Source organism: Larimichthys crocea, chromosome XIV (assembly GCF_000972845.2).
Source record: "Larimichthys crocea isolate SSNF chromosome XIV, L_crocea_2.0, whole genome shotgun sequence".
Taxonomy (NCBI): Eukaryota; Metazoa; Chordata; class Actinopteri; family Sciaenidae; genus Larimichthys; species Larimichthys crocea.
The window spans coordinates 6,486,159-6,506,860 of record NC_040024.1 but is presented as its reverse complement, the minus strand read 5'-3'; the positions used below and the strand labels follow the sequence as shown (position 1 = coordinate 6,506,860).

At 44.2% G+C, this 20,702-nt stretch overlaps 2 protein-coding genes across 2 annotated transcripts in view; one reads left to right on the top strand and one right to left on the bottom strand.

Moving 5' to 3' along the window:
* Window positions 1–20,702, top strand: part of LOC104935020 (butyrophilin-like protein 2) — a gene marked incomplete at its 3' end in the record, with an annotated part of 550,859 nt that overhangs the window by 269,960 nt on the left and 260,197 nt on the right. The window lies entirely within an intron of this gene.
* Window positions 1,401–12,438, bottom strand: gc2 (guanylyl cyclase 2). Its single transcript, XM_019263966.2, has 23 exons — window positions 9,801–12,438; window positions 9,532–9,660; window positions 9,274–9,453; window positions 9,067–9,184; window positions 8,683–8,984; window positions 8,456–8,587; window positions 7,930–8,033; window positions 7,647–7,765; window positions 7,394–7,499; window positions 7,082–7,178; window positions 6,842–6,964; window positions 6,654–6,734; window positions 6,393–6,569; window positions 6,029–6,185; window positions 5,792–5,944; window positions 5,566–5,714; window positions 5,329–5,492; window positions 5,059–5,251; window positions 4,799–4,973; window positions 4,618–4,716; window positions 4,127–4,221; window positions 3,961–4,046; window positions 1,401–2,117 (listed from the first exon to the last, which is right to left on the bottom strand). The coding sequence occupies exons 1-23, from the start codon at window positions 10,164–10,166 to the stop codon at window positions 1,970–1,972; spliced, it is 3,453 nt and encodes a 1,150-aa protein (XP_019119511.2). The 5' UTR covers window positions 10,167–12,438; the 3' UTR covers window positions 1,401–1,969.

Genomic DNA, 20,702 nt, shown 5'->3' with positions numbered 1-20,702 from the left:
GGAAGGAAGGAAGGAAGGAAGACAAGGGGAGGAGGATAGAAAGAAGCAAGGAAGTAAAGAAGGAAGTAGGAAGGGTAGAAAGACTGAAAGGAAGGAAGGAAGGACGGATGAAGGAACGAAAGAAGAAAAGAAGGAATGAAGGAGGAGAGAAGGAAATAAGGATGGAAGGAAAGAAGGAAGGGTAGAAAGACTGAAATGAAGGAAGGATGCAAGGAGGAATGAAAGAAGGAAGGAAGGAAAGAAGAAATGAGGAAGGAAGAAGGAAGGATCAAAAGACTGAAAGAAAGGAAGGAAGGAAGGAAGGAAGGAGGATAGAAAGATTGAAAGGAAGGAAAGAAGTTAACGTTAGCTCTGACTTCGGACTCTGTGTCATCGTTTGTTGACGATGGTGGACTCTATTTCTAAGATAACGTTAGCTCGTGTTGCTCACTGTCCGTTAGCAAGGGCTCAGCAGCTTCTATGGACACGATGGCAGAGGAGGAGAGAGGGAAGAGGACGCTGACGGAGGAAGCTAAGAAGACAGAGTCCATCTTTCTTGTCCCCTTCAGACGGAGGAAACGAAGTGACGTGAAGTGAAGGAGGCGGAAACGATCGAGACAGATTATCGGCTCTGTAGATCCGAGCTTTGCTGAGTCAGCACTTCAAGACCTGATCTACTACACACACACACACACACACACACACACACTGAGTTAAGCACCAAAATATTTATTGCAGTTTGTTTGTTGGTTCGATCATTTCTGATCTACATTCAGGATCATAAACAAATGAGAAAACATCAACTCACATAAGTTAATATCACGTTAGCTGCTAAACTCATCTGGAAAACTACAAATAACACGGAAGGAAGGAAGGAAGGAAGACACAAGGGGAGGAGGATAGAAAGAAGCAAGGAAGTAAAGAAGGAAGTAGGAAGGGTAGAAAGACTGAAAGGAAGGAAGGAAGGACGGAAGGAACGAAAGAAGAAAAGAAGGAAAGAAGGATGGAAGGAAAGAAGGAAGGAGGAAGGAAGAAGAAAGGGTCAAAAGACTGAAAGAAAGGAAGGAAGGAAGGAATGAAGGAAGGAAGGGTAGAAAGACTGAAAGGAAGGAAGGAAGGAAGGAAGGGTAGAAAGACTGAAAGGAAGGAAAGATGCAAGGAGGAATGAAAGAAGGAAGGAAGGAAAGAAGGAGGAGAGAAGGAAACAAGGATGGAAGGAAAGAAGGAAGGGTCAAAAGACTGAAAGAAAGGAAGGAAGGAAGACACAGGGGGAGGAGGATAGAAAGAAGCAAGGAAGTAAAGAAGGAAGTAGGAAGGTTAGAAAGACTGAAAGGAAGGAAGGATGGACGGATGAAGGAACGAAAGAAGAAAAGAAGGAATGAAGGAGGAGAGAAGGAAATAAGGATGGAAGGAAAGAAGGAAGGGTGGAAGAAGAAAAGAAGGGTGGAGACAAGTATGGAAGGAAAGAAGTTAACGTTAGCTCTGACTTCGGACTCTGTGTCATCGTTTGTTGACGATGGTGGACTCTATTTCTAAGATAACGTTAGCTCGTGTTGCTCACTGTCCGTTAGCAAAGGCTCAGCAGCTTCTATGGACACGATGGCAGAGGAGGAGAGAGGGAAGAGGACGCTGACGGAGGAAGCTAAGAAGACAGAGTCCATCTTTCTTGTCCCCTTCAGACGGAGGAAACGAAGTGACGTGAAGTGAAGGAGGCGGAAACGATCGAGACAGATTATCGGCTCTGTAGATCCGAGCTTTGCTGAGTCAGCACTTCAAGACCTGATCTACTACACACACACACACACACACACACACACACACACACACAGTGATAATCTGAACACTTTCTCTAACCTCTTTCTCGTACTGATAACTTTTCTCAGTGGATCATGAAGCTCAGCCCCTCCTGATCACTCCTGTTTAGTTTCATAGTTTTCTAGAAGTGAAAATCCAACCAGACGTCCAGAGTTTGGAGCAAACTAGAGGTCGGTCAGTGGTGCGACATCATGACGTTGTCCTCCTCTTCGGGGGCTTGTAACACCTGAGTCATGACGCGAACGTGAGAGATCTTCTTCACCGCCTTGTGAAACACCTGCTTCACGTCCTTCGAGTCGGCCGCCGCGACGCTGATCGAGATGCTGAGAAGACGAGAGAGGATGAAGGATGGAGGAGGGAAGCAGAGAGGACGAGAAGGAGGAAGGATTATTTGATACCACTCTCCTCTGTCTAAAGTTCAAAAATACACAATTATTGTATTGTTATCATGTTATATTAAGAGAGTATGGTCGTCAACAAGACGTTGGCAGGTACAGAGGTGCTAGGTGAATCGATAAAGTGTTTCTGGTCAAGAAATATTTATTTTATGGAAATTTGTGAGTTTTAATGTTACTCGAAGGTCAGCACTAGGCTAGCTGTTTCCCTCTGCTTCCAGTCTTTATGCTAAGCTAAGCTAATCACCTCCGGACTCTAGCTTAGCACTGAATGCACAGGGACCTCCCGAACACTTCGAAAAATGTCCCACTGAAACCAAAAACCCATTTGTTGGGCTACCTGTTTTTTGCCCCTAATATCTGTGAATTTGGACATGCAGACGTCAGGTGACCTTTATTGTCGTGGTAACAATAATAAACATGTGGTTTAGGTTGCAAAGTGGTCGCGTTTGGGGTCAAAATAAGTTACTTAGATAAGTTACAATTGAAAGTTACACCAGGCTGGTATTTCTAGAGCAATGGGCCTTTGGACCAATGGCATTTTTTTCTTTTGAATGTTTAGGTGACCTGGGTTTTTGGTCCAAAAAGATATTTTTGGGACCATTGGGGTTTCGGAATAATGGGCTGTAGAGATCAATGACAAGGCAGCAGATCTTCTTATCCGACACTAAAGCAAATTGTTTTGTTGTTTTGAAATTAATTTTCAAGATATGTCACAAAATCCGACAATGTTGTTCTGTAGTCACACCTCAAAACGTCCTCTGACGATAATCTAGTCTGATTTTCACAGATACACTTTTGAGGTTTTTGAATGATCGCAAAACTTGTAAAGCAGAAGAACTGAGTTTTGTCTGTCACCAACTAATCCAAATTGTATCCCCACATCTATCGCCTGAACTGCCTTTAGGTGTAAAACAGGAAAGTTAGATGAAGAAAGAACTTTTCCTCCTTTTATTTGGGTCATGTTGAAGATGCAATTAAAAGCAAACAAAGACACCTTAAGACAGTTCATGCTAACTAGTCCCCGAACTATGTTTTCCAAAGGACGAGTCACGTCGCCAACCAAGTAAGTAATTCGTCGGAGTCGTAGCTGTACTGAGACAAATTGTGATTCTGGGTTATATTATTAACAAAATTGACCTGAGTTGACTTAATGTTATACATTTTTTTATAATGCATAACATTACCTCAGTTTTTCTTCTTTGCAAGTTGTTCCTGTTGTTGTTTCTCGGCTTTCCGTTTCTTGTACTGGGCTATCTCGGCCATCTGCAGCCCGTGGGCCATTTGCCTGTTGGGACGAAGTGAACAGCGTGAACACAACACACAGTCTCTGGACCAATAATGAGTTCAGTAATGAGACAGCTTCATGATATGCTAAAGTAGCCAACTGCTGATTAACTGCTGCTAACCGAATCTGCCATCAGTTACACCACTTTGCAGACTTTGCAATAAAACCACCTCGATAGGCGACCCTAGACCGAGACTGGCCACCGCTGGTTTCAGAGGTTGTGTTCAGTCCGACTGTGTACAGGAAACATGCACATATGTGGAAGCATATCGTTTCATTAGGACTTTAAACAAGACTCTGATTGACACCAATCTCATGTGTTTAGTATGGAGCTAAAGCTTGAAGGCGATTAGCCTAGCTTAGCATAAAGACTGGAAGCAAGTGGAAACAGCTCTGTCCACAGTAAAGGGTCGAAAAAGTCGAGAGCACAGAATTAAAAAAAGGAAGAACAAACGAAGGAGGTGAAGGGACAGTTGTTCCTACCCGGACTTGACTTCTGGAGGAACAGGCAGAGGTTTGGTGAATCCATCCCTCCCTATGAGCCAGTAAGTTTCCTCGAATCCTTTCCCCTGATGAACAGACAGATGAACAACAAATGAACACATGCATTGATAGACCGTACATACAGAAATCTTGCCTGATAAAGTACCTTGACTTCGGATCTGCCTCTCAACTCAAGCTTGTAGCCGAGATTTAGGTCCCGCAGGACTTTGACTGTACTCTCATGGACGTGGATCCTGTAGGCTGCAAACAAAAAACAAAGCAATGGATGATAATTATAATTTGAAGGTGGTATAAACCCAATAAGAACAAAAAGTACTGGCGAAACCAACGGAAACCAAATCACAGTGCTGCTGATGTACTGTATGTCACTAAATCTGAATCGTGCCCACCAGAACTAATGTAATTTTATAATTGTGGGTCTGTCCCGGAGTCTCCTACCAACTGGACATGCCTGGCTGGCTTCTTTCGAAGAGAAGGAGTAACAGCTCTACTCCGAGCTTACTCTTGATGTCTGAGCTCCTCACCCTATCTCTAAGAACGCAGATAGATGTTGCCAACGCAGCAACAATCCGGCAAACAAAACATTCCTCTCTAGTTATTTTATCTAGAAACAGTTTTTGTAGGTCTGTAACTCACGCAGTCCGGTGGCCTCCATACGAGAAGCCGTGTTCACCGTGTCTCCAAACAGACAGTAGCGGGGCATGGTGAGGCCGACCACACCTGCTACACATGGACCTACAATGATCAAAACACACATTAGAGTTACTACTTGTTGTGTTTGCTGGTTTTCCCCTCTGATGTCCTGTCAAGTGCTCACCTGTGTGTAGACCTATACGTATCCTGACAGGAACGTCTGGCATGTGTCTCATTTTGAAGGTTCCCACGGCGCTCAGGATGTCGAGGGCCATGTTGGCTATCTCGGCAGCGTGGCGGTTCTCGTTCAGGACAGGGACTCCTGACGCCACCATGTAAGCATCGCCGATCGTCTCCACCTAGAGTAGAAACAACAATGTGATTTAATGTGATTTAACGCCTGCAGAACTGAATAAAAATGGAGATAAAAAATAGAGAGCACACCTTATAGACATCATGGTTTCCAATGATGGCATCGAAGACTGTGTAGAGGTTGTTGAGCAGGTCGACCACCTCGATGGGTTCGCTGTGAGCTGAGATGGTGGTGAAGCCGACGATGTCGCTGAAGTAAAGTGACACACTGTCAAAATACTCTGGTTCGACTGTACCGCCCACCTTCAAAGCCTCAGCCACAGACCTGAGGAGAGAAAACGAGTTAAGCATCTTTTAACCTGCACGTGTCGACGTGTAAGCTTCGTGTCTATGTGGACTCACGGAGGCAGCATCTGGGTCAGCAGCTTCTCCGTCTTCTGTTTTTCGATCTCCAGCTCCTCCGTTCGCTCCCTGATCAGCTCCTCCAGGTTTGAGGAATACTGCTCCAGCATCCTCAGCATGGAGTCGATGATGTTGGTCTTCTTCCCCTTGTTGATGTTCTTAAACTGAGAGGAGAAGAAGTAAAGCACAATGCACACAAATGAAGACTCTTCAGCTGTTCAGGTCCAGCCTGCCTACCTGGTCGAAGATCTCCTCAAAGGTTGGCCTCTTCTCGGGTTGTTCGTTCCAGCACTGTTTCATCAGCTGGATGCACTCCATCGGAGCGTAGTCTGGGCTGACCACCGGGCGACACAACGGAGGAGGCTTACGCACCCTCTCTATTATTTCTAAAACACAGAGAGACATCATTGTTTTTTAGCCATGCTGGCAGTTTAGCAGTTTGTTTGTGAAGTAGTTATCTTGCCTGCGGCAGACAGATCCAGCATGCAGAACGGAGGCCCTCTGATCACCACCTCCTGCATGATGATGGCGAAGCTGTACACGTCGCCCAATGGCGTCCCGTGAAGCGTCAGCTGGCCAGAAATCCTCAGGATCTCCGGAGCCGTCCAGAGCAACTCTAAAGAAAACAGAACTGCATTAGTTTACTACTGTAGTGGCAACTGCACCAGGAGAAGCCAGGTTCATGATCTGATCTGGTCACCGTCTGCTGGTGGTTCGACGTAGGGGAACTTCTGAGCCTCCAGAACTTCGGTGTAGCAGTAGTCTGTGAGCTTCAAGACAAAACGCCCGTCCACCACACAGTTACGGGACTTCAGACGGCCGTGGGACACTTCGCGGTTGTGGAGGTACCGCATACCCTGAAGCAGCAAACAGTACATTTACTCAAATATTTAAACTTCTGTGATGATTTGTAAATCTGAATCATTTCTGGGCAACTGTGACGACATTTCTCACAGTTTTCTGAATTTTTACAAATCAAACAGTCAGTAGCAATAGCAATTTCTACGCAATGCTGTTTTAAATGACATTTTAAAAAGATTATGCAGGACTCTTCCACCACTGACCTTAATCAAATCCAGTAGCAGAGACGACTTGAACATCCAGTCCAGTTTGACGTCCTCGTTCAGCAGCAGGTCCTCCAAACTTCCTCTGGAGCAGAACTCAGTCACGATGGCGAACACGCCACAGTCATGAAAGAAACCCAGGAAAGGATTGATATTCTCATGACGCATGTCCTTCATCTGCAGACAGAAAAAAAAAAACAGTTTGTTCTGACTTTCTTAACAGTTCATTATGATGCTAGATGAACAGACAATGTCACATACCAGTTCAAACACTTGGCTGACTTTAGGGTTGATGGTGCTGAACGTCCCATCAGGAAGTCTCTTCAGCCACGCCCAGTCACCCTGCAGGACAGAAAACACCAAACAGCATTTCCAATATTTGCCATATTCAAATGTTATTTGTACATATCTTTTATATTTATGTTTTGTCATCATACTCAGTGTCTCACCTCATAAATGACGACGTTGGAGTTCTCGTAGGTAGCTGGTGTTTGTGTGGAGATTGGCGACGTTACGCTTCGTTCGGACGCGGTCCTCACGCCGCTGACTCTGCTGTCATCCAGACTGAACTTCTGTAAGAAGTCATGATCGGGATGTGACACAAAAACTGAATTTAATACATTTAAATGTACAACTTCCTCTTGTGTAGTTTCACTTCTATAATGCATACGGAGCATGCAGGTGCTGACCTTGTTGCTAAGAGACGGGTTTATGAATGTGACGTCAGCCAGAGTCAGCAAAATCTTGTTTGGACCCTTAACCAGTCGAATCTGATTGACGCGGCGCCTAGGCAACGAGGGGGACAGAGACAAGGACGGGGACAGTAAGAATCAGTGATTATTATACAACACAAGTAATAGGATTGGACACAAAACTGGATTTTTTACAACTGTTACCAAAGTAACCAATCAGTTTCCTTCTTCGTTATTTGTTTATTATGAATTAGTTGTGCAATTCAACTCCACACCAACACGACTTGAGACTTCCCGTTGACTTTGTACCTGATGCAGTAAACCAACGCCGCTACGAAAACAGTGGTGGCCGTCGCTCCGAGGAACATGCTGATGGTTGAGAACAGATCCAGTCCTGCAACAAACAGATCCACCCCTGCAAAAAACAAAGAAGAGGAGGGAAAACAGGTCTGACATATGTGTGATAGAGTCCTAGAGTCCTTGGTCACCATTAAAAGTCTCAGCAATAAACTAAAACACCCACAGCATGAAGGTCCACCAAATATCATCATGTGTTCCTCACCTCCCCAGCAGAGGACTCCAGGAGTAAACCAACACGAGGAATCCGTCCTGGGTCTGTAGCCACGGGGGAAGTGGATGTCTCGACCCAGGAAAAACACCTTACCGGCCTCCATGTCGATCCTGACGTTAATCAATCCGATTGAGTTATTAATGCGACAATAACGCAACATTACATTCTTTGGTTACACCTCAGACATCAATTTTTTCCCATTTGTTTGCCTTAATATCTCTAATTGCTCCACTTGTGTTATAAGGAAATGCTTGATCTCTGTCTCTTCACGTACCTGTATGTTGGCTTCAGCTCCCATGAGAGTCCGTCTGTGTCCAGTATGAGGTAGTCCAGCAGAGCTTCTCCAGAGCCGTTGGTTTTGATGGGGTGGCTGAAGCCCTGCAACATAAATAACGATGTATACTGTTGGGTTCGGGTAATTGGTAATCCTTAGTCTGATTTGGTCTTGAACATTTTAGGAAATTAAACGAAAAATAATGAGTTTTAAAACATGTTCTTGTTGATAAGCACTGAAGTTTTGACCTCAGGTGACCTCAACAACTGTTGTTCAGACCGGACCTCAACACCTCAGTCATCACAACAACAAGAAGCCATAACTAACCAGGTGAAAACAACGGTCTGGTCAATGATCCTACCAAGGCTAAACACTCGAGGATGCTGCCAGTCAGTCAGAACTCAAGAAGCCTCTAGGATGAGAGGTGAAACATCTTAACAGATCTACAACCAAGTTCAGTTCCCCCAGTTTTGACTGTTCTCAGTTATGTACACAAATAAGTCTAATTTCACAGGCCTCTTAGTACCTGGAAGGCCAGGTTACGGGTGTGTTTTGCCAGATTTCCCCCAGACATCCACTCCCTAGATTGCTGAAGACGATGCACTGCATGAGCCATTAAGAGGATGGAGCTGTAGATGGTGCCAAAGAGAGGGGACACCTGTAGGACACATGGACAGATTTCAGGTCTAATTGCCTTGCTCAAGTACAAGTTATAATACCATGTCTCCTCTCAAAACTCGAAAAACACATCACCTGCTGTGGATTCAGCGTCCTCGCCACCTCTCTTCTCTCCATCGCATCTCTGTAGGCCTCATAGAACGACACCTCGGGTGAGTCGATGGTGACGGTCAGCACGGCGTCGTAGGCCCGAAGCAGCTTCTTGTTGCTCTTCAGAGCCGGGTAGGTCACGTTGCGGTAGGGCAAACTGTAGAGCAGGGTGTCATAGGGTATAAAGACCCGGGAGCCGTCAATCAACTGCATGTCGTAGGCGGTCTCTAAGAGCAGCTTCTGGACTTGACCACCAATCAGTGCTGAGTGCATGCAGAGGATCACAACTAGGAGGAGAGTGAAGTAAATATTTAAAAAAGGAAAAATGTTAAGCAAGGTTCTCTTCGGAAGAAGTAAACTGGAACTCACTGCGTAATTCTCTCATCTTGCGGACCTTGGACAGAGTTCGTCTGATGCCGTGAGGAGTGTTCTCCATAAAACTGACCAGTCTGACCGGTAGACCGTGGCTCCTCAAGGAATCAGCTACCTGGACAGGACAACAGCAAACTTAATAACAGCAACATTTTGAACAAGTTCTCCTCCTTTTTGTAGTTTCTTGGTCTTGCCGTCTCTCACCTTGGTAGCCGTCTCTACCCAGATATCGTCTGAGGAAGAGATGATGGCGATGTGGGCCCACCTGAAGTAGTTTACAATGCTTAGCAGCACCCAGGTGGGCCTGGGCATGGAGCGGGCGAAGGTTGGGTGGCTCCGAATATCGTCCAGCTCATAACCAACACAACCCCACGGAAACAACGCCTGGAAGAGAAGTACAGGAGAAAATTAACATATCACAGTAGGAATAGACATTGCAAATCTCTCAGAAACATCACCTACTTTGTTCCAGCCTTTGCTCAGCATTGAGGCAGCATCACAGTATGCTGGGTTGGCTGGTCCAATGTACCCTGAGGCCTTGGTGTGGAAACCAATGAACGACTCCAGTGCCCTGGATGTCTCACATGGCTCCTGGATAACAAATCAATCATCAATCAATCCTGATATCAAACTTCTTATCTCACTCTCCCAAAGAAAACCCAAAGTGGTGCTACCTCAGCTAACATACCTAACACGGCTCTTTAGATGGGCACCAATGTTAATGATCGTACCTGCAGCACAGCATAATCAAACGTTGCAGCTTTGGACAGCGAGGGGTCCTTGTTGATTCGGTTGATGGCAAGCTGTGCCGCCACACTGGGGAGAGCCTTTCCAAAGAGAGGGTCGCACCCCCACGGCCCCACCACCCCGACCCTAAACCAGGCTGCCTGTGCAGGGCAGGGTAGTAAACACAGAGAGGCCAGGAGAACCAGGAGGAACCTCAGGAGGCCATGGAGGGATGGGGCAGAAGTGCGGCATGGAGGTGGCAAACAGTTGACAGAAAGAGGAAAGGATGAAGGGTGGACGTCCGGAGCTTTGCATCGTGTCTGCTTCCATGTTTGAGGTAAGATGATGAAGGCACAGCGCTGTGATTGCATCTCGAGGCTCAGCACCTCCAGAGCTCAGAGGAACCTGGAGGAAGACGGTCTGAAGGTTTTGGATCCCTGGATTTGAGAAAAGATCAGATGCTATCAGAAACTGTTTAATTAATCATTAGTTTATAAGTTTAACAGTCTTGAAAGAGCAGTTTCGGTGACTTTAGGTTTGGGAACACTCCAAGGATCAATCGGCTACAACAGGATTATCTGGTGTGACCCTCTTATACATGTCCTAATACTCACGTCGGTGAGAAAATGAAAGCGACTCAGGCTTGGAAATGTAATTTATGTTGAAGATACTTGGTTTACTTGTTGGGTTTGTAAGTCTTAAAGACCTGTATGTCGTCAAAGTACGTCCACTAGAGGTGGTCGAGTTTAAATAAGACACAAAACAAGTTTCAAGGCAATTTCTTGGAGCAAATACATGCAGTCAAAGTACGTCAGCGCTTGTTTTCGCCTGTGACATGGTCAGATTGTTCGTGTTAGTATATGACAACATTATGTAAAGGATCCTCACAGAGATAGACCTTTTTTGCAATAAAGTTCAAAGCTACAGTACTTATACCTCAAACAACACGAGAGCTGTTAGTCTATCTGTGCCTCAGTTGGTTAGTTAGTTTGTGTTATTGTGTTACTGGTGTTTATAGATCTATACTAACATGCACACAGTCCATACATACATAAATACCCATCATGCATCTAATAAAGGAGTCTTACCATGCATTGACGAGATGTTGAGGTCTTCGTTCTGCACCAAATCGCCGCAGCAAAAGTTTGTTTCATCACTTCCTCTTTTCTTTAAATCCTGTAACTACCTCTGCACCATCAGGAACCGAGTGGAGGATACATGCAACAGGTAGCTCAGCTGGTTTACAGCTCGTACATATGTGTGTGTGTGTGTGAGAGACGACCTAGAACAAGTGTGTGACCTGTCCTGTCAGATTATATCAAATCCAATCAGGACCGCTGTGGCTGTAAGCTGCGCCAACTGAAGTGGAGTGGAAGTTATGATGATGATCAACTTTATGAAGTCATCAGCTCAGGTTTTATCTTCCACTTTTCCAGTCAGACGTGAAAAACGTCCCGTCTACCTTCATGTGCAGACCAGACGACGGAGGAATGCAGCACAAGCGGTGGACGTGGTCCAACACGCGGGTCTGAATCCACCATGTTTTATGTGCACACATGGTATTTAACAATGCCTGATATTTATTATAGGAAACTGATACACATGATCTCTTTTCAATGGCTTCATTCATGGTTCAGGGTGCTGCAGTGGAATAAATCATCAGGCATATCATATTATTACATTATTATTTAAGTATTCTGGAGGTGTTCTGGGCTCGTCCACATTGTGGGAGAACAAGGCAGACCCAGAACCCAATGGAAGGACCACACAGCCCATCTGGATGGAGGAAGCCAAGACAAAAAACCTGGAACTGACTTGTAGTCGTTGGGGATACTTGGTGAAATAAAAGGCTGACGCAGAGCTGGAATGTTTTCTATCTCAGACATTCGTCAGGGTGACCCTATCCTCACACATCTGAGTCCTTCAACACGGACCAATCTGTACAACCAAAGCATCACCTGTGACTTAGAAACAACATCTTCACTCCAGACCTTCATACACCGTCTTTACCCACGTCTCCAGCCGGCCTGTAGATGGTGCTGTGGTCACAGAAACAGCGAGAGAAGCCTTACATGCTGCTTTTACAGAAGTATAACACTTCATTTTCCTGGATGGACAGGTGACATCCTGGTAAACAGGCAGGGAGTTTGCAGTAATTAAAATCTCCCATTATACATGAGGCTTCAGGGGAAAGTGAGTCTGAGTTTAAAAACACTTCTGTCAGAGATAGAGGAGATAATGGGCACTTCAACCAGTTATCTATGACAGTGGTGTAAATACACCATAAACCATGTCGCATTACCTTTTCCTCCATGCTATACATTCTGCAGTTCCTTCTATAAACACACAGTACAGTCTGTCTGTAAAAGCCAGAGGGCAGCATGACCCAGAAACCAACAAACCAACCAGCCTCTCCAATCATATTAAACTCTTGCGTGTATGTGTTGGACTTGAATCCGGTCCCACTCCTTCAAAAAAAGGGGGTGATAAAAAGTAACAGGGCGTTTCACAATGTGGGAGAACTGTCTGCACATTTCTGCAGGGTGAACGTCACCGTTCGCAGCCTTCACATGGAGCAGATGAGCGAAGGTTGATTATGTCTGATTCAGCATTTTGCTCCCTCGCTTTCTGGACGGTTTACTCGTTTGACACATTTCAAACGACTTCTCTAAGTGTCCGAAATAAAAGTGAGCTTTGCACAAGATCAGTAAAAACAAAGGAATCAAACATTTTCTCTGAGCGTCTACAGGAGAACACATTTCTGCTGTGGAGAGAGATTTGGATAATAAAGTTGTAACTTGTGCACCACTTTATCATACTCTGTCTCTCTCGCTCTCCCTCCTTGAACCTGACTCTACCAACATGATGTCAAAACCAAGACAAATCAGTCCAGATGTGGATTCCTGACCTGCCAGATGAACCCTCTGACTCCATGAGTAGTACACGGCAGTACGCGTTTAAATACACGAAGCTTTTACACTTTAAAAGCATTAACATTGTTGATTTTAAAATGTTTTAGAGAGTGTGACGAAATGTTTGAGCAAACTCCAAGAGAAGTCTGGAGGTGTGAAACTCAAGTAGGCCGGATTTCTGTTGCATTGCGTACATACAATCACATTTATGTTAATAATGCATCTTAATCAAGTGTTATTTAATCAAATCATCATTTAATCTTGATTATATCTCTTTTTTTTTAAGATAGGATGCAACAACTCTGAGTTACAGACAAACAACCGAGGATAAAAACACAACATACGCCACAAAATCAGCATTAAATGTACAAATGCAACAAAAACAAACAAACATCAGGAGTCACCACACAGTTAACTTGGCAGGAAAGAAGTAACTACTTATAATAAACGTAGCTACACATACGTAGATTTATTTTAAGGGGTAATGAGCCCTGGATCATTGGCGTTGTAAATGTTTTCCACACTTTACTTATAAAACCTTTGCATCAACAGACTAGAAGCAACATTAACATCGAAATACATAGTAAGCATGTCTTATAAAGGTTTCTAACTTTCTGTATGTTTGACTTTGGGTTCACTGTGACTCTGCTGGAGCAGGTCTACAGCAGAGTTCAACCCCAGGTTACTGTACACATCCAAAGGGTCTCCTTATATCAAGGTGTTGACAGTCTCTGCCATAAGCTCAGCCCTTTGAATCGATCTTTTCTGAATGGACGCTCATCTTTATGAAACGGCCACTTAGCGGTCGCCGACAGGAGGGCCCCTCATTCTCAAGACTGACCGGCACCACACCGCAGAGGTGGAGGGGGGACAAAGCAGGTCTTCACATTCCATCAGGGGTGATGGCGGTCCTGTTGATCCACACTGACCTGTGATCAGGTGAATGGTGTCTCTGTCATTCGTACGTCTGTTCCCACACTATGTAGCTGCTGTTAGCTCAAGGCTGCCCGGACTGTGAGCTCCCTTAGTGTTAGTAATTGCACCACAGGCGTTTTAGATCAACGGGAAGAAGAAGAAGAGGTTTTCAGGCCCGAGGTGCAGGGAGTGTGGAGCAAGTGTCATGCCAGAACAGGAGCTGGACAAGCAGGCAATGTAACCGAGCTCAGCAGGCTCTATGGACATAATGGCAGAGGAGACGAGAGCGAAGAGGACATTGACAAAGAGGAAGAAGCCGCCGGACAAGAGTAAATCTGGGACTGACTTAGTTACACTGACCGTTTTAACAGGTGGTCTGCATTGAACTTTCAAACAGCTGGTACAACAAGCTCATTACTACATGTAGTATTTAATAGGAGTCAATTCCACATTGACTTGTGTTGAAATGTCCATTCACTGCCTTTCTTTTCTTTTCTTCGACCCAGCCTCAAGTCAGTCTTACAAAGTTTCCTTATCTGATGTGGTCTGTAATTTGACCGCGCATCAAAGGAGGGGCGATGAAAAGTTTTGTAAAATGCAGAAAAGCAGAGTGACGCGGACGAAAAGTAAGGACGCCACCCAAGAAACAAGCACACACACATTTTTAAAAACTTAAACCTGCTCGTGGAGAACACCTTAAAGCGTCCGTGAGGACAATTTAGTTGTCAGCTTTGTGGATCCAGAGTCTCGTCTTTCCTGCAGGATGTGTAATGTTGATAAATCAACAGGCGTGACTCATCCTCCTCCTCTTAATCGTGCAGAGACACAGAATAAAAAAAAGCGTGTCTCTGGAAAAGGCGAATTTATTAGCAGCAAAACACTTGAGAGTCGACATAACATTTGTGTCTCCTCCTCAAACACACGGGCACCTGGTTTCAGTCTTTTTTCTCCCTTCTGTTAATGACTGACTTTCTTTGGCTGACGGAGCCGTGTTGTTTTATCAGATAGTGTCCAGGAGGCAGCTCACGAAAGTGGCTGGTGAGTTGCCGTTTGTTTGTTATGGCAACTGGAGGATCTCTGAAACCTTCCTCTAATCTTACATCCTCTCGTAGAGCTGCACTCAAACATATTTTCTCTCTCCGGGAAACACGGGACATCATCGTCAGATCATAAACGTCATCCAAAATATTCTTTTGAACGTGATTTACAGAGTTTATGATGGACAGTGAAGTAAACTGCTGCCAACTGCAGCTGCTGTTAGCTCAGGTTAGCTCAGTTTGTTAGCTGCTGTTAGCTTATGTTAGCTCAGTTTGTTAGCTGTTGTTAGGTAATGTTAGCTCAGTTTGTTAGCTGCTGTTAGCTTATGTTAGCTCAGTTTGATAGCTGTTGTTAGCTCATGTTAGCTCAGTTTGATAGCTACTGTTAGCTGCTGTTAGCTCAGTTTGTTAGCTGTTGTTAGCTTATGTTAGCTCAGTTTGTTAGCTGCTGTTAGCTCATGTTAGCTCAGTTTGATAGCTGCTGTTAGCTCATGTTAGCTCAGTTTAATAGCTGCTGTTAGCTAATGTTAGCTCAGTTTGTTAGCTGCTGTTAGCTTATGTTAGCTCAGTTTGTTAGCTGCTATTAGCTAATGTTAGCTCAGTTTGATAGCTACTGTTAGCTTATGTTAGCTCAGTTTGTTAGCCGGGCTGCCTGGACTCTTGAGCTCGGAGCATGGGGGGAGTGTTTGGCGTTTGTACCACAGGAGTCTTGGACCACCGGCAAGAAGAAGAAGAAGAAGAAGAAGAAGAAGAGGAGGTTCACAGGCCTGGGAGGACAGAAAAGAGCCAGTGTCGTGCCAGAACCTGAGCTGGCCAGGCGGGTACACTTACTTGCACCTCTCAAGCTCAAAATAGTTTTTACTGAATCAGAAGAGCCATGCTAGTCATTACATTACATTATATATATCAGTCTTCTCAAAGTGTCACAAAGAAAGTTTTAGACTGTTCCTTTAATATTATGATAAAACTGTTGGCAGCTTGAACATTGAACATAAATACATTACATGAATATTTGAGTTATGGGAGCAAAAGTTTTTTAAAAACCTGGAGAATATGAAAATAGATTCAAGTAGTCCAACTCTTAATGACTCTACTATTTCACGTGGTTCATCAATTAATCAGCCTCAGAAAAATCCGAGTTGCTTATCTTGAATGCGTTCCAGCGAGAGATGATGACTCGATAAATCAATCCATTTTAGAAAATCATTAGCTTATCTTGAAAAAACTGGCTGCCAGCCGAGATGAAGGAGGAGGAGGAGGAGGAGGGAGGAAATATGAGGAGTGGAGAGAGCAAAACAAACTCTTCATAAAGACTCACGTCGACCCACAGCGGATCACTTATCAGGGTATGAAAAGAAGTTAGCAATGCTTTCCTTCAACCGTCATTGTGGGAAGATGCCCACGGGCACCGTCGGTTTAGTAAATCCTCGGTTTGAATGTCTTGTCTAGTCTCAGGAAATGCTCCATGAAGAGGGACAGGCGGTGGGAGAGGGGGAAATGGGTCGCCCACTGGGAGCTTTGGAGCCAAAAATAGAGACAGACCACTGATATTGTTCATGCATCGACTCTATACTTACAGCCAGAAATGAAAGGAAGGAGGCCAAAAGACATAAACAGAGATTGGAGTTCAAGACAGGGAGCAGCTAAAGTAAGGTCTGTGATTGACCTCTGTGAATGCTGGCATAGTTTGAGGAAGATTAGACTCTCCAGGTCGAATCCAATTTAAATTTCAAGTGGTTATATTTTGAGTAGGAGAGTCAAGGATACCGTCCAACAGCGCTGGCCATTTATTTAAATGACAAGAACCTCTTGCAAGCAGAGCTACTTCCACAGCTCGGTGGTGTAAGAGTGCTGCAAAACATCATGAAGCAGAGTGTGGAGGACATCCGATCCAAACTGTAACCAAGTAAACTCCTGCTGTAGAAGATAAAGCGATTCTGTGACCGTTGAAGGTCAGGGAAGTCAACATGGATGAGTATTTTTTTTACAGTGCTCAAAACATCTAAAATACTATGACAGTACAATCAAAAGCTCCAGAACAACCCGAGCTACCTTGCCTAAACCCAAAATAACCAAATCTTAACCATCGATTGATCAGAAAGCAGTCACATTATTTCTTTTGTAGCTGTCTTCCCAATTAAAGGTGACGGTACGTTACACATTTGGGTATTCATTGTCGGAAACTGTTTGGAAAAAGGTAGCAACACCTTCAAGCTCCTCCTCCACGGCGTCCAAGGGGGAATCCTAATCAGACGCCTGAACCACCTCCTTTTTCTACTCCGAGCGGAGTGACACTACTCGGAACGGAGGAAACACTTGAGCCACTTGAAACAAGTTCCAGAAAAGCCTTTGGTATCTTGATTTTCTCTACTTTCAACGAAGAAACCCTCCAGTTCTGATGTAACTGGTGCTGGCAGCAATGTACGCAAACCTCTTTAGCAGTCGCCATCCTTCTTTTTGAGCCCATCAATCATCCACTTAGCTATGAGAAGTTCCGTAAGCACTGTGTTCAGACACAAACGCATAGCTTGAAGCCTGGCGAGATGGATTCTTGCATGATTTTGTGATCAAGCTGCTCCGAAAGGTTCGACAACAGAGGCGTCAGATCATTTCAGGTCTTTCAGGTCCATGTCAAAGTTGACTACAAGACAACTGTAAGATCTGAAGTAAGCTGGAATGTTTTGGTGGTCTTGGTCTTGGTTAAACATCTTCTCCTCTTTGACAACATTGCTCCGCTGTTGCTGTCCAATATACCCCACGTCAAAAAGTCTCAGGTTCTTAGGTTTTACGAAGTCGAGTTATGAGTCGAGTCTGCAGTTCTGGGTGTGTCGCTGTGATGTTTCTTTGTAGGTCAAACATTAATGTTCTTGATTTTTATAATCAAAAAAGCAACGCTGGCCTTCCACAGCGGCATTAGCGATCACTCATAACAGTGTTATTGTGTTGGGGAGCCGAAGAGTTAACAAAAAGGTTTAGAATCGTGTCTTGTGCTGAAAGCTGACATGCTCATTTGTTTTATGTCTGGACAAACATGCTGATAATCCTCCTGTTTCTGTTTTTATCTCTCTGACTCCGTCTCCTTTCAACACCCAATATCTTCTCTCGTTCCTCCCACTCCGTTTCTGTCAACACTCTCAGTTCCTTTGACATCATTGTGATTCACGCTCTCTTCTTCTCGTGCTCATTTTTAGTCATTTCATATTTTGTTCATGTCTTCCTCTCATTCCTTCCTGTCTTTGGTTCTGTCTTGACTTCATCTCCAGCCGGGCGACCTTAACTTCCTGCCGCCTCCTCCAGACAACAGAACGATGCATTAACACACTCACACACAGCTGGTTTATGTCCGCCACGCTGCTGCTGCTGCTGATGTTGTTGATGAAGTGCTTTCCCATAGTGTTCACCAGAACAAGAGCAGCCTCATGTTTGTGTTTGGGGTGGTTTACTTTTGATAAGCCGAGCGTAGCAACTGTCAAGTTCTTAACTGGGTATAGAAGAAACGTCCGGGTAACTGCTACAATCATTACTCTTTGCTTTGTGGCTTTTTAAAGCATTACGTTTTAAGAGTTGTGAAACTTTACAAGGGCTTGGAAAAGCTTTTTTTATGCACGGCATCATCACCAACCTAAAGCGAAGAACGCACACGAGTTACATCATCGCTTCAAAATAGCAAAACATCCCCCAGAGCTTTGGCGGCGCTAGTATTGTGCGATGAGGCACTGTACGAGAGTTTTCATTGGTTCTCATAGTTAAAATAACATTGCGTTAAATGAAGGAAGCATTTTTGAGGTTTGTTCCCCCCTAAGGTGTGTAAATATGTTCAGCTGTACTCGAGTATTTGTTCTGATTACATTACTTCTGATCAAAAACTAGCGAGTCGACAACTTTACTAGATAATATCACTGACTAGTCCAACATCAGTCAGCCCAGGTTGGCGTCCGTCTTTCTCTTCTTAGCTTCCTCCGTCAGCGTCCTCTTCGCTCTCCTCTCCTCTGCCATTATGTCCATAGAAGCTGCTGAGCCCGCTTACATTGCCTGCTTGCCCAGCTCCTGTTCTGGCACGACACTGGCTCCACACTCCGGGCCTGTAAACCTCCTCTTCTTCAGTTTGCAGAAGTTCACTTCACCGTCCGTCAGGATCAGAGTTTTGTAACATGGTTCAAGTTAGGACTTAATCAGAACACTGACGGGAACAGATACTAATGAACACCTCATGTATTTATCGCTCGCTGCAGTTCAACGTCGATCAAGCAACGCGGTCGCCTGCCAACAGCTGCCACGGCCTGGAAAGACATTTGAATCACATATGGTGCTTCTCTTGTGAGATGGAAAGTCCAACATCTCACCTGGAAAGATGGATGACTTCCATACGCTACTGGTTTACTGATGTCTGTGTGTTTCCACGGACTGGAAATAGTGGAAAAATTTCTGCTCACATTTCTCTACAAGCAGAACAATGTGCTGACTCAAATTAAAACCGGAGAACATTACGTACTTCAACGGTAAATTGCAAACATGTGATCGAATCCCAGCAGCAGTGTCTCTCACAAATTATCATGCTCATGATTCATTCATTTCATTATAAAGGATTTTTCAGTGCTTCGTCAGAAAGGAAAAGTGAAGTTTGGATGTTACTTTTTGCTCACTCAGTGCAACAATAGGGTGGCTCATCTGTCTGTTAGATCAACGTGGGTTGCAGGGAAATTTCACATAATTACTGCAGATAAACTCCGGGACTCGACCGGTTCTCACTACCCAGGATGGAGGCTGTTTTCTGGGGTAAGGTTCGAGAGTCGGCAGCGAGGATTGATTCTATATAAATTCAAAAGATCTTTTCGCATTCAAGTCGCCAAATAAACGATCTACTACCACAGTGATGTTATAATGTTGCTTGAAATTTCATCACATAATCACCGTAGACAAACAGGACTTGAACTGACTCTCACTGCCCAGGTGGAGGCTGTTTTCTGGGGGAAAAGTTCGCCAAAGAGTCGGCAGAGAGGACCGACCGGGTTGCAGTCATTTAAATAGTTAAATAAAAAGTTTCTTTTTAAGTGTGGAATAAAGACTTAGTTTAAAAAGCTGCAAATGGCATATATTTGGTATCAAATTAAAGAGGAAGTTGTGTTTGTTTTTTTAAATGAAAAGAACTTGCAGTAGTCAATTTCTTTCTGTTTTTGGTGTCATTAACATTCAACACATACTGAAAAGTCTGCTACATCATTGTAACTGTTTTCGTTATCCTTTCTTTATTTTATTTTTTGGGATTGTCTTTAAAAAAAGGGTAACAGGATGTTCTATTCTTGAAGCAGTGTTGGACAAATTTGTTTTAATAGCTCAACCTCTTGACTCGTCTGTCAAGCTGGTGACTTTAACCCATAATGGTCTTGGAGCTTGTGATAAACGGTGTTTGTTAAAGGCTTTTACACTGGAATATGGGATAATATTAACATTTTCTTAATGTGCAATATTTCTGCCACGTGTCTTTTGATTTACTCATTGAGTTTTTGATGTTTCACCTGCATCCCATGTGTAGTTGCATGAATAAGCGTTCATTATGAGCTCTGACAGTCAAACACTCGTGCTGAAAAAGGTTTAAAGACCTAAAGCATGCGTGTCTAGAGCCTGTCTAGACAAATAGAGTGAACTGCTTGACATACTTCTGAGCAGGATTATGTTTCAGACCTGGGTATTTAGTAATAAAGTCAATGTTATTTTGATTTTTCCGACTTTTCGAACAGAACTAAGAAGATTGCATCGGCCTCTTTTTGTCCTTACCGAAAAAGGGAACACTTAGCGGAGGCTCAGTTTTCTAAATCCGGCCTCATAAATGTCACATTAACTCTTCATCTATCAAATAAACTCACATTTAAATGCATGTTAAAACAGATTGCTGGCTTCGAGGGAGAGAAAAAAAAAAGGGAGGATTTCTCAGAGTTATTCCTTCGAGAACGTTTGAACACTTGTTCACACAGGAAGCAGCGTGGTGTGGGATAAGAAGAGTTGGGGTCTTGGACATGAAGTAGCTGAAGATTATCCCTCACTC

Coding starts and splice junctions, on each gene's coding strand:
- gc2 (XM_019263966.2), bottom strand. CDS start 10,166: ATGCAATCACAGCGCTGTGCCTTCATCATCTTACCTCAAACATGGAAG. Junction 4,717..4,798: donor ACGTATAGGTCTACACACAG/GTGAGCACTTGA, acceptor TGATCATTGTAG/GTCCATGTGTAGCAGGTGTG. Junction 4,222..4,617: donor TATGGAGGCCACCGGACTGC/GTGAGTTACAGA, acceptor TTTTGTTTGCAG/CCTACAGGATCCACGTCCAT.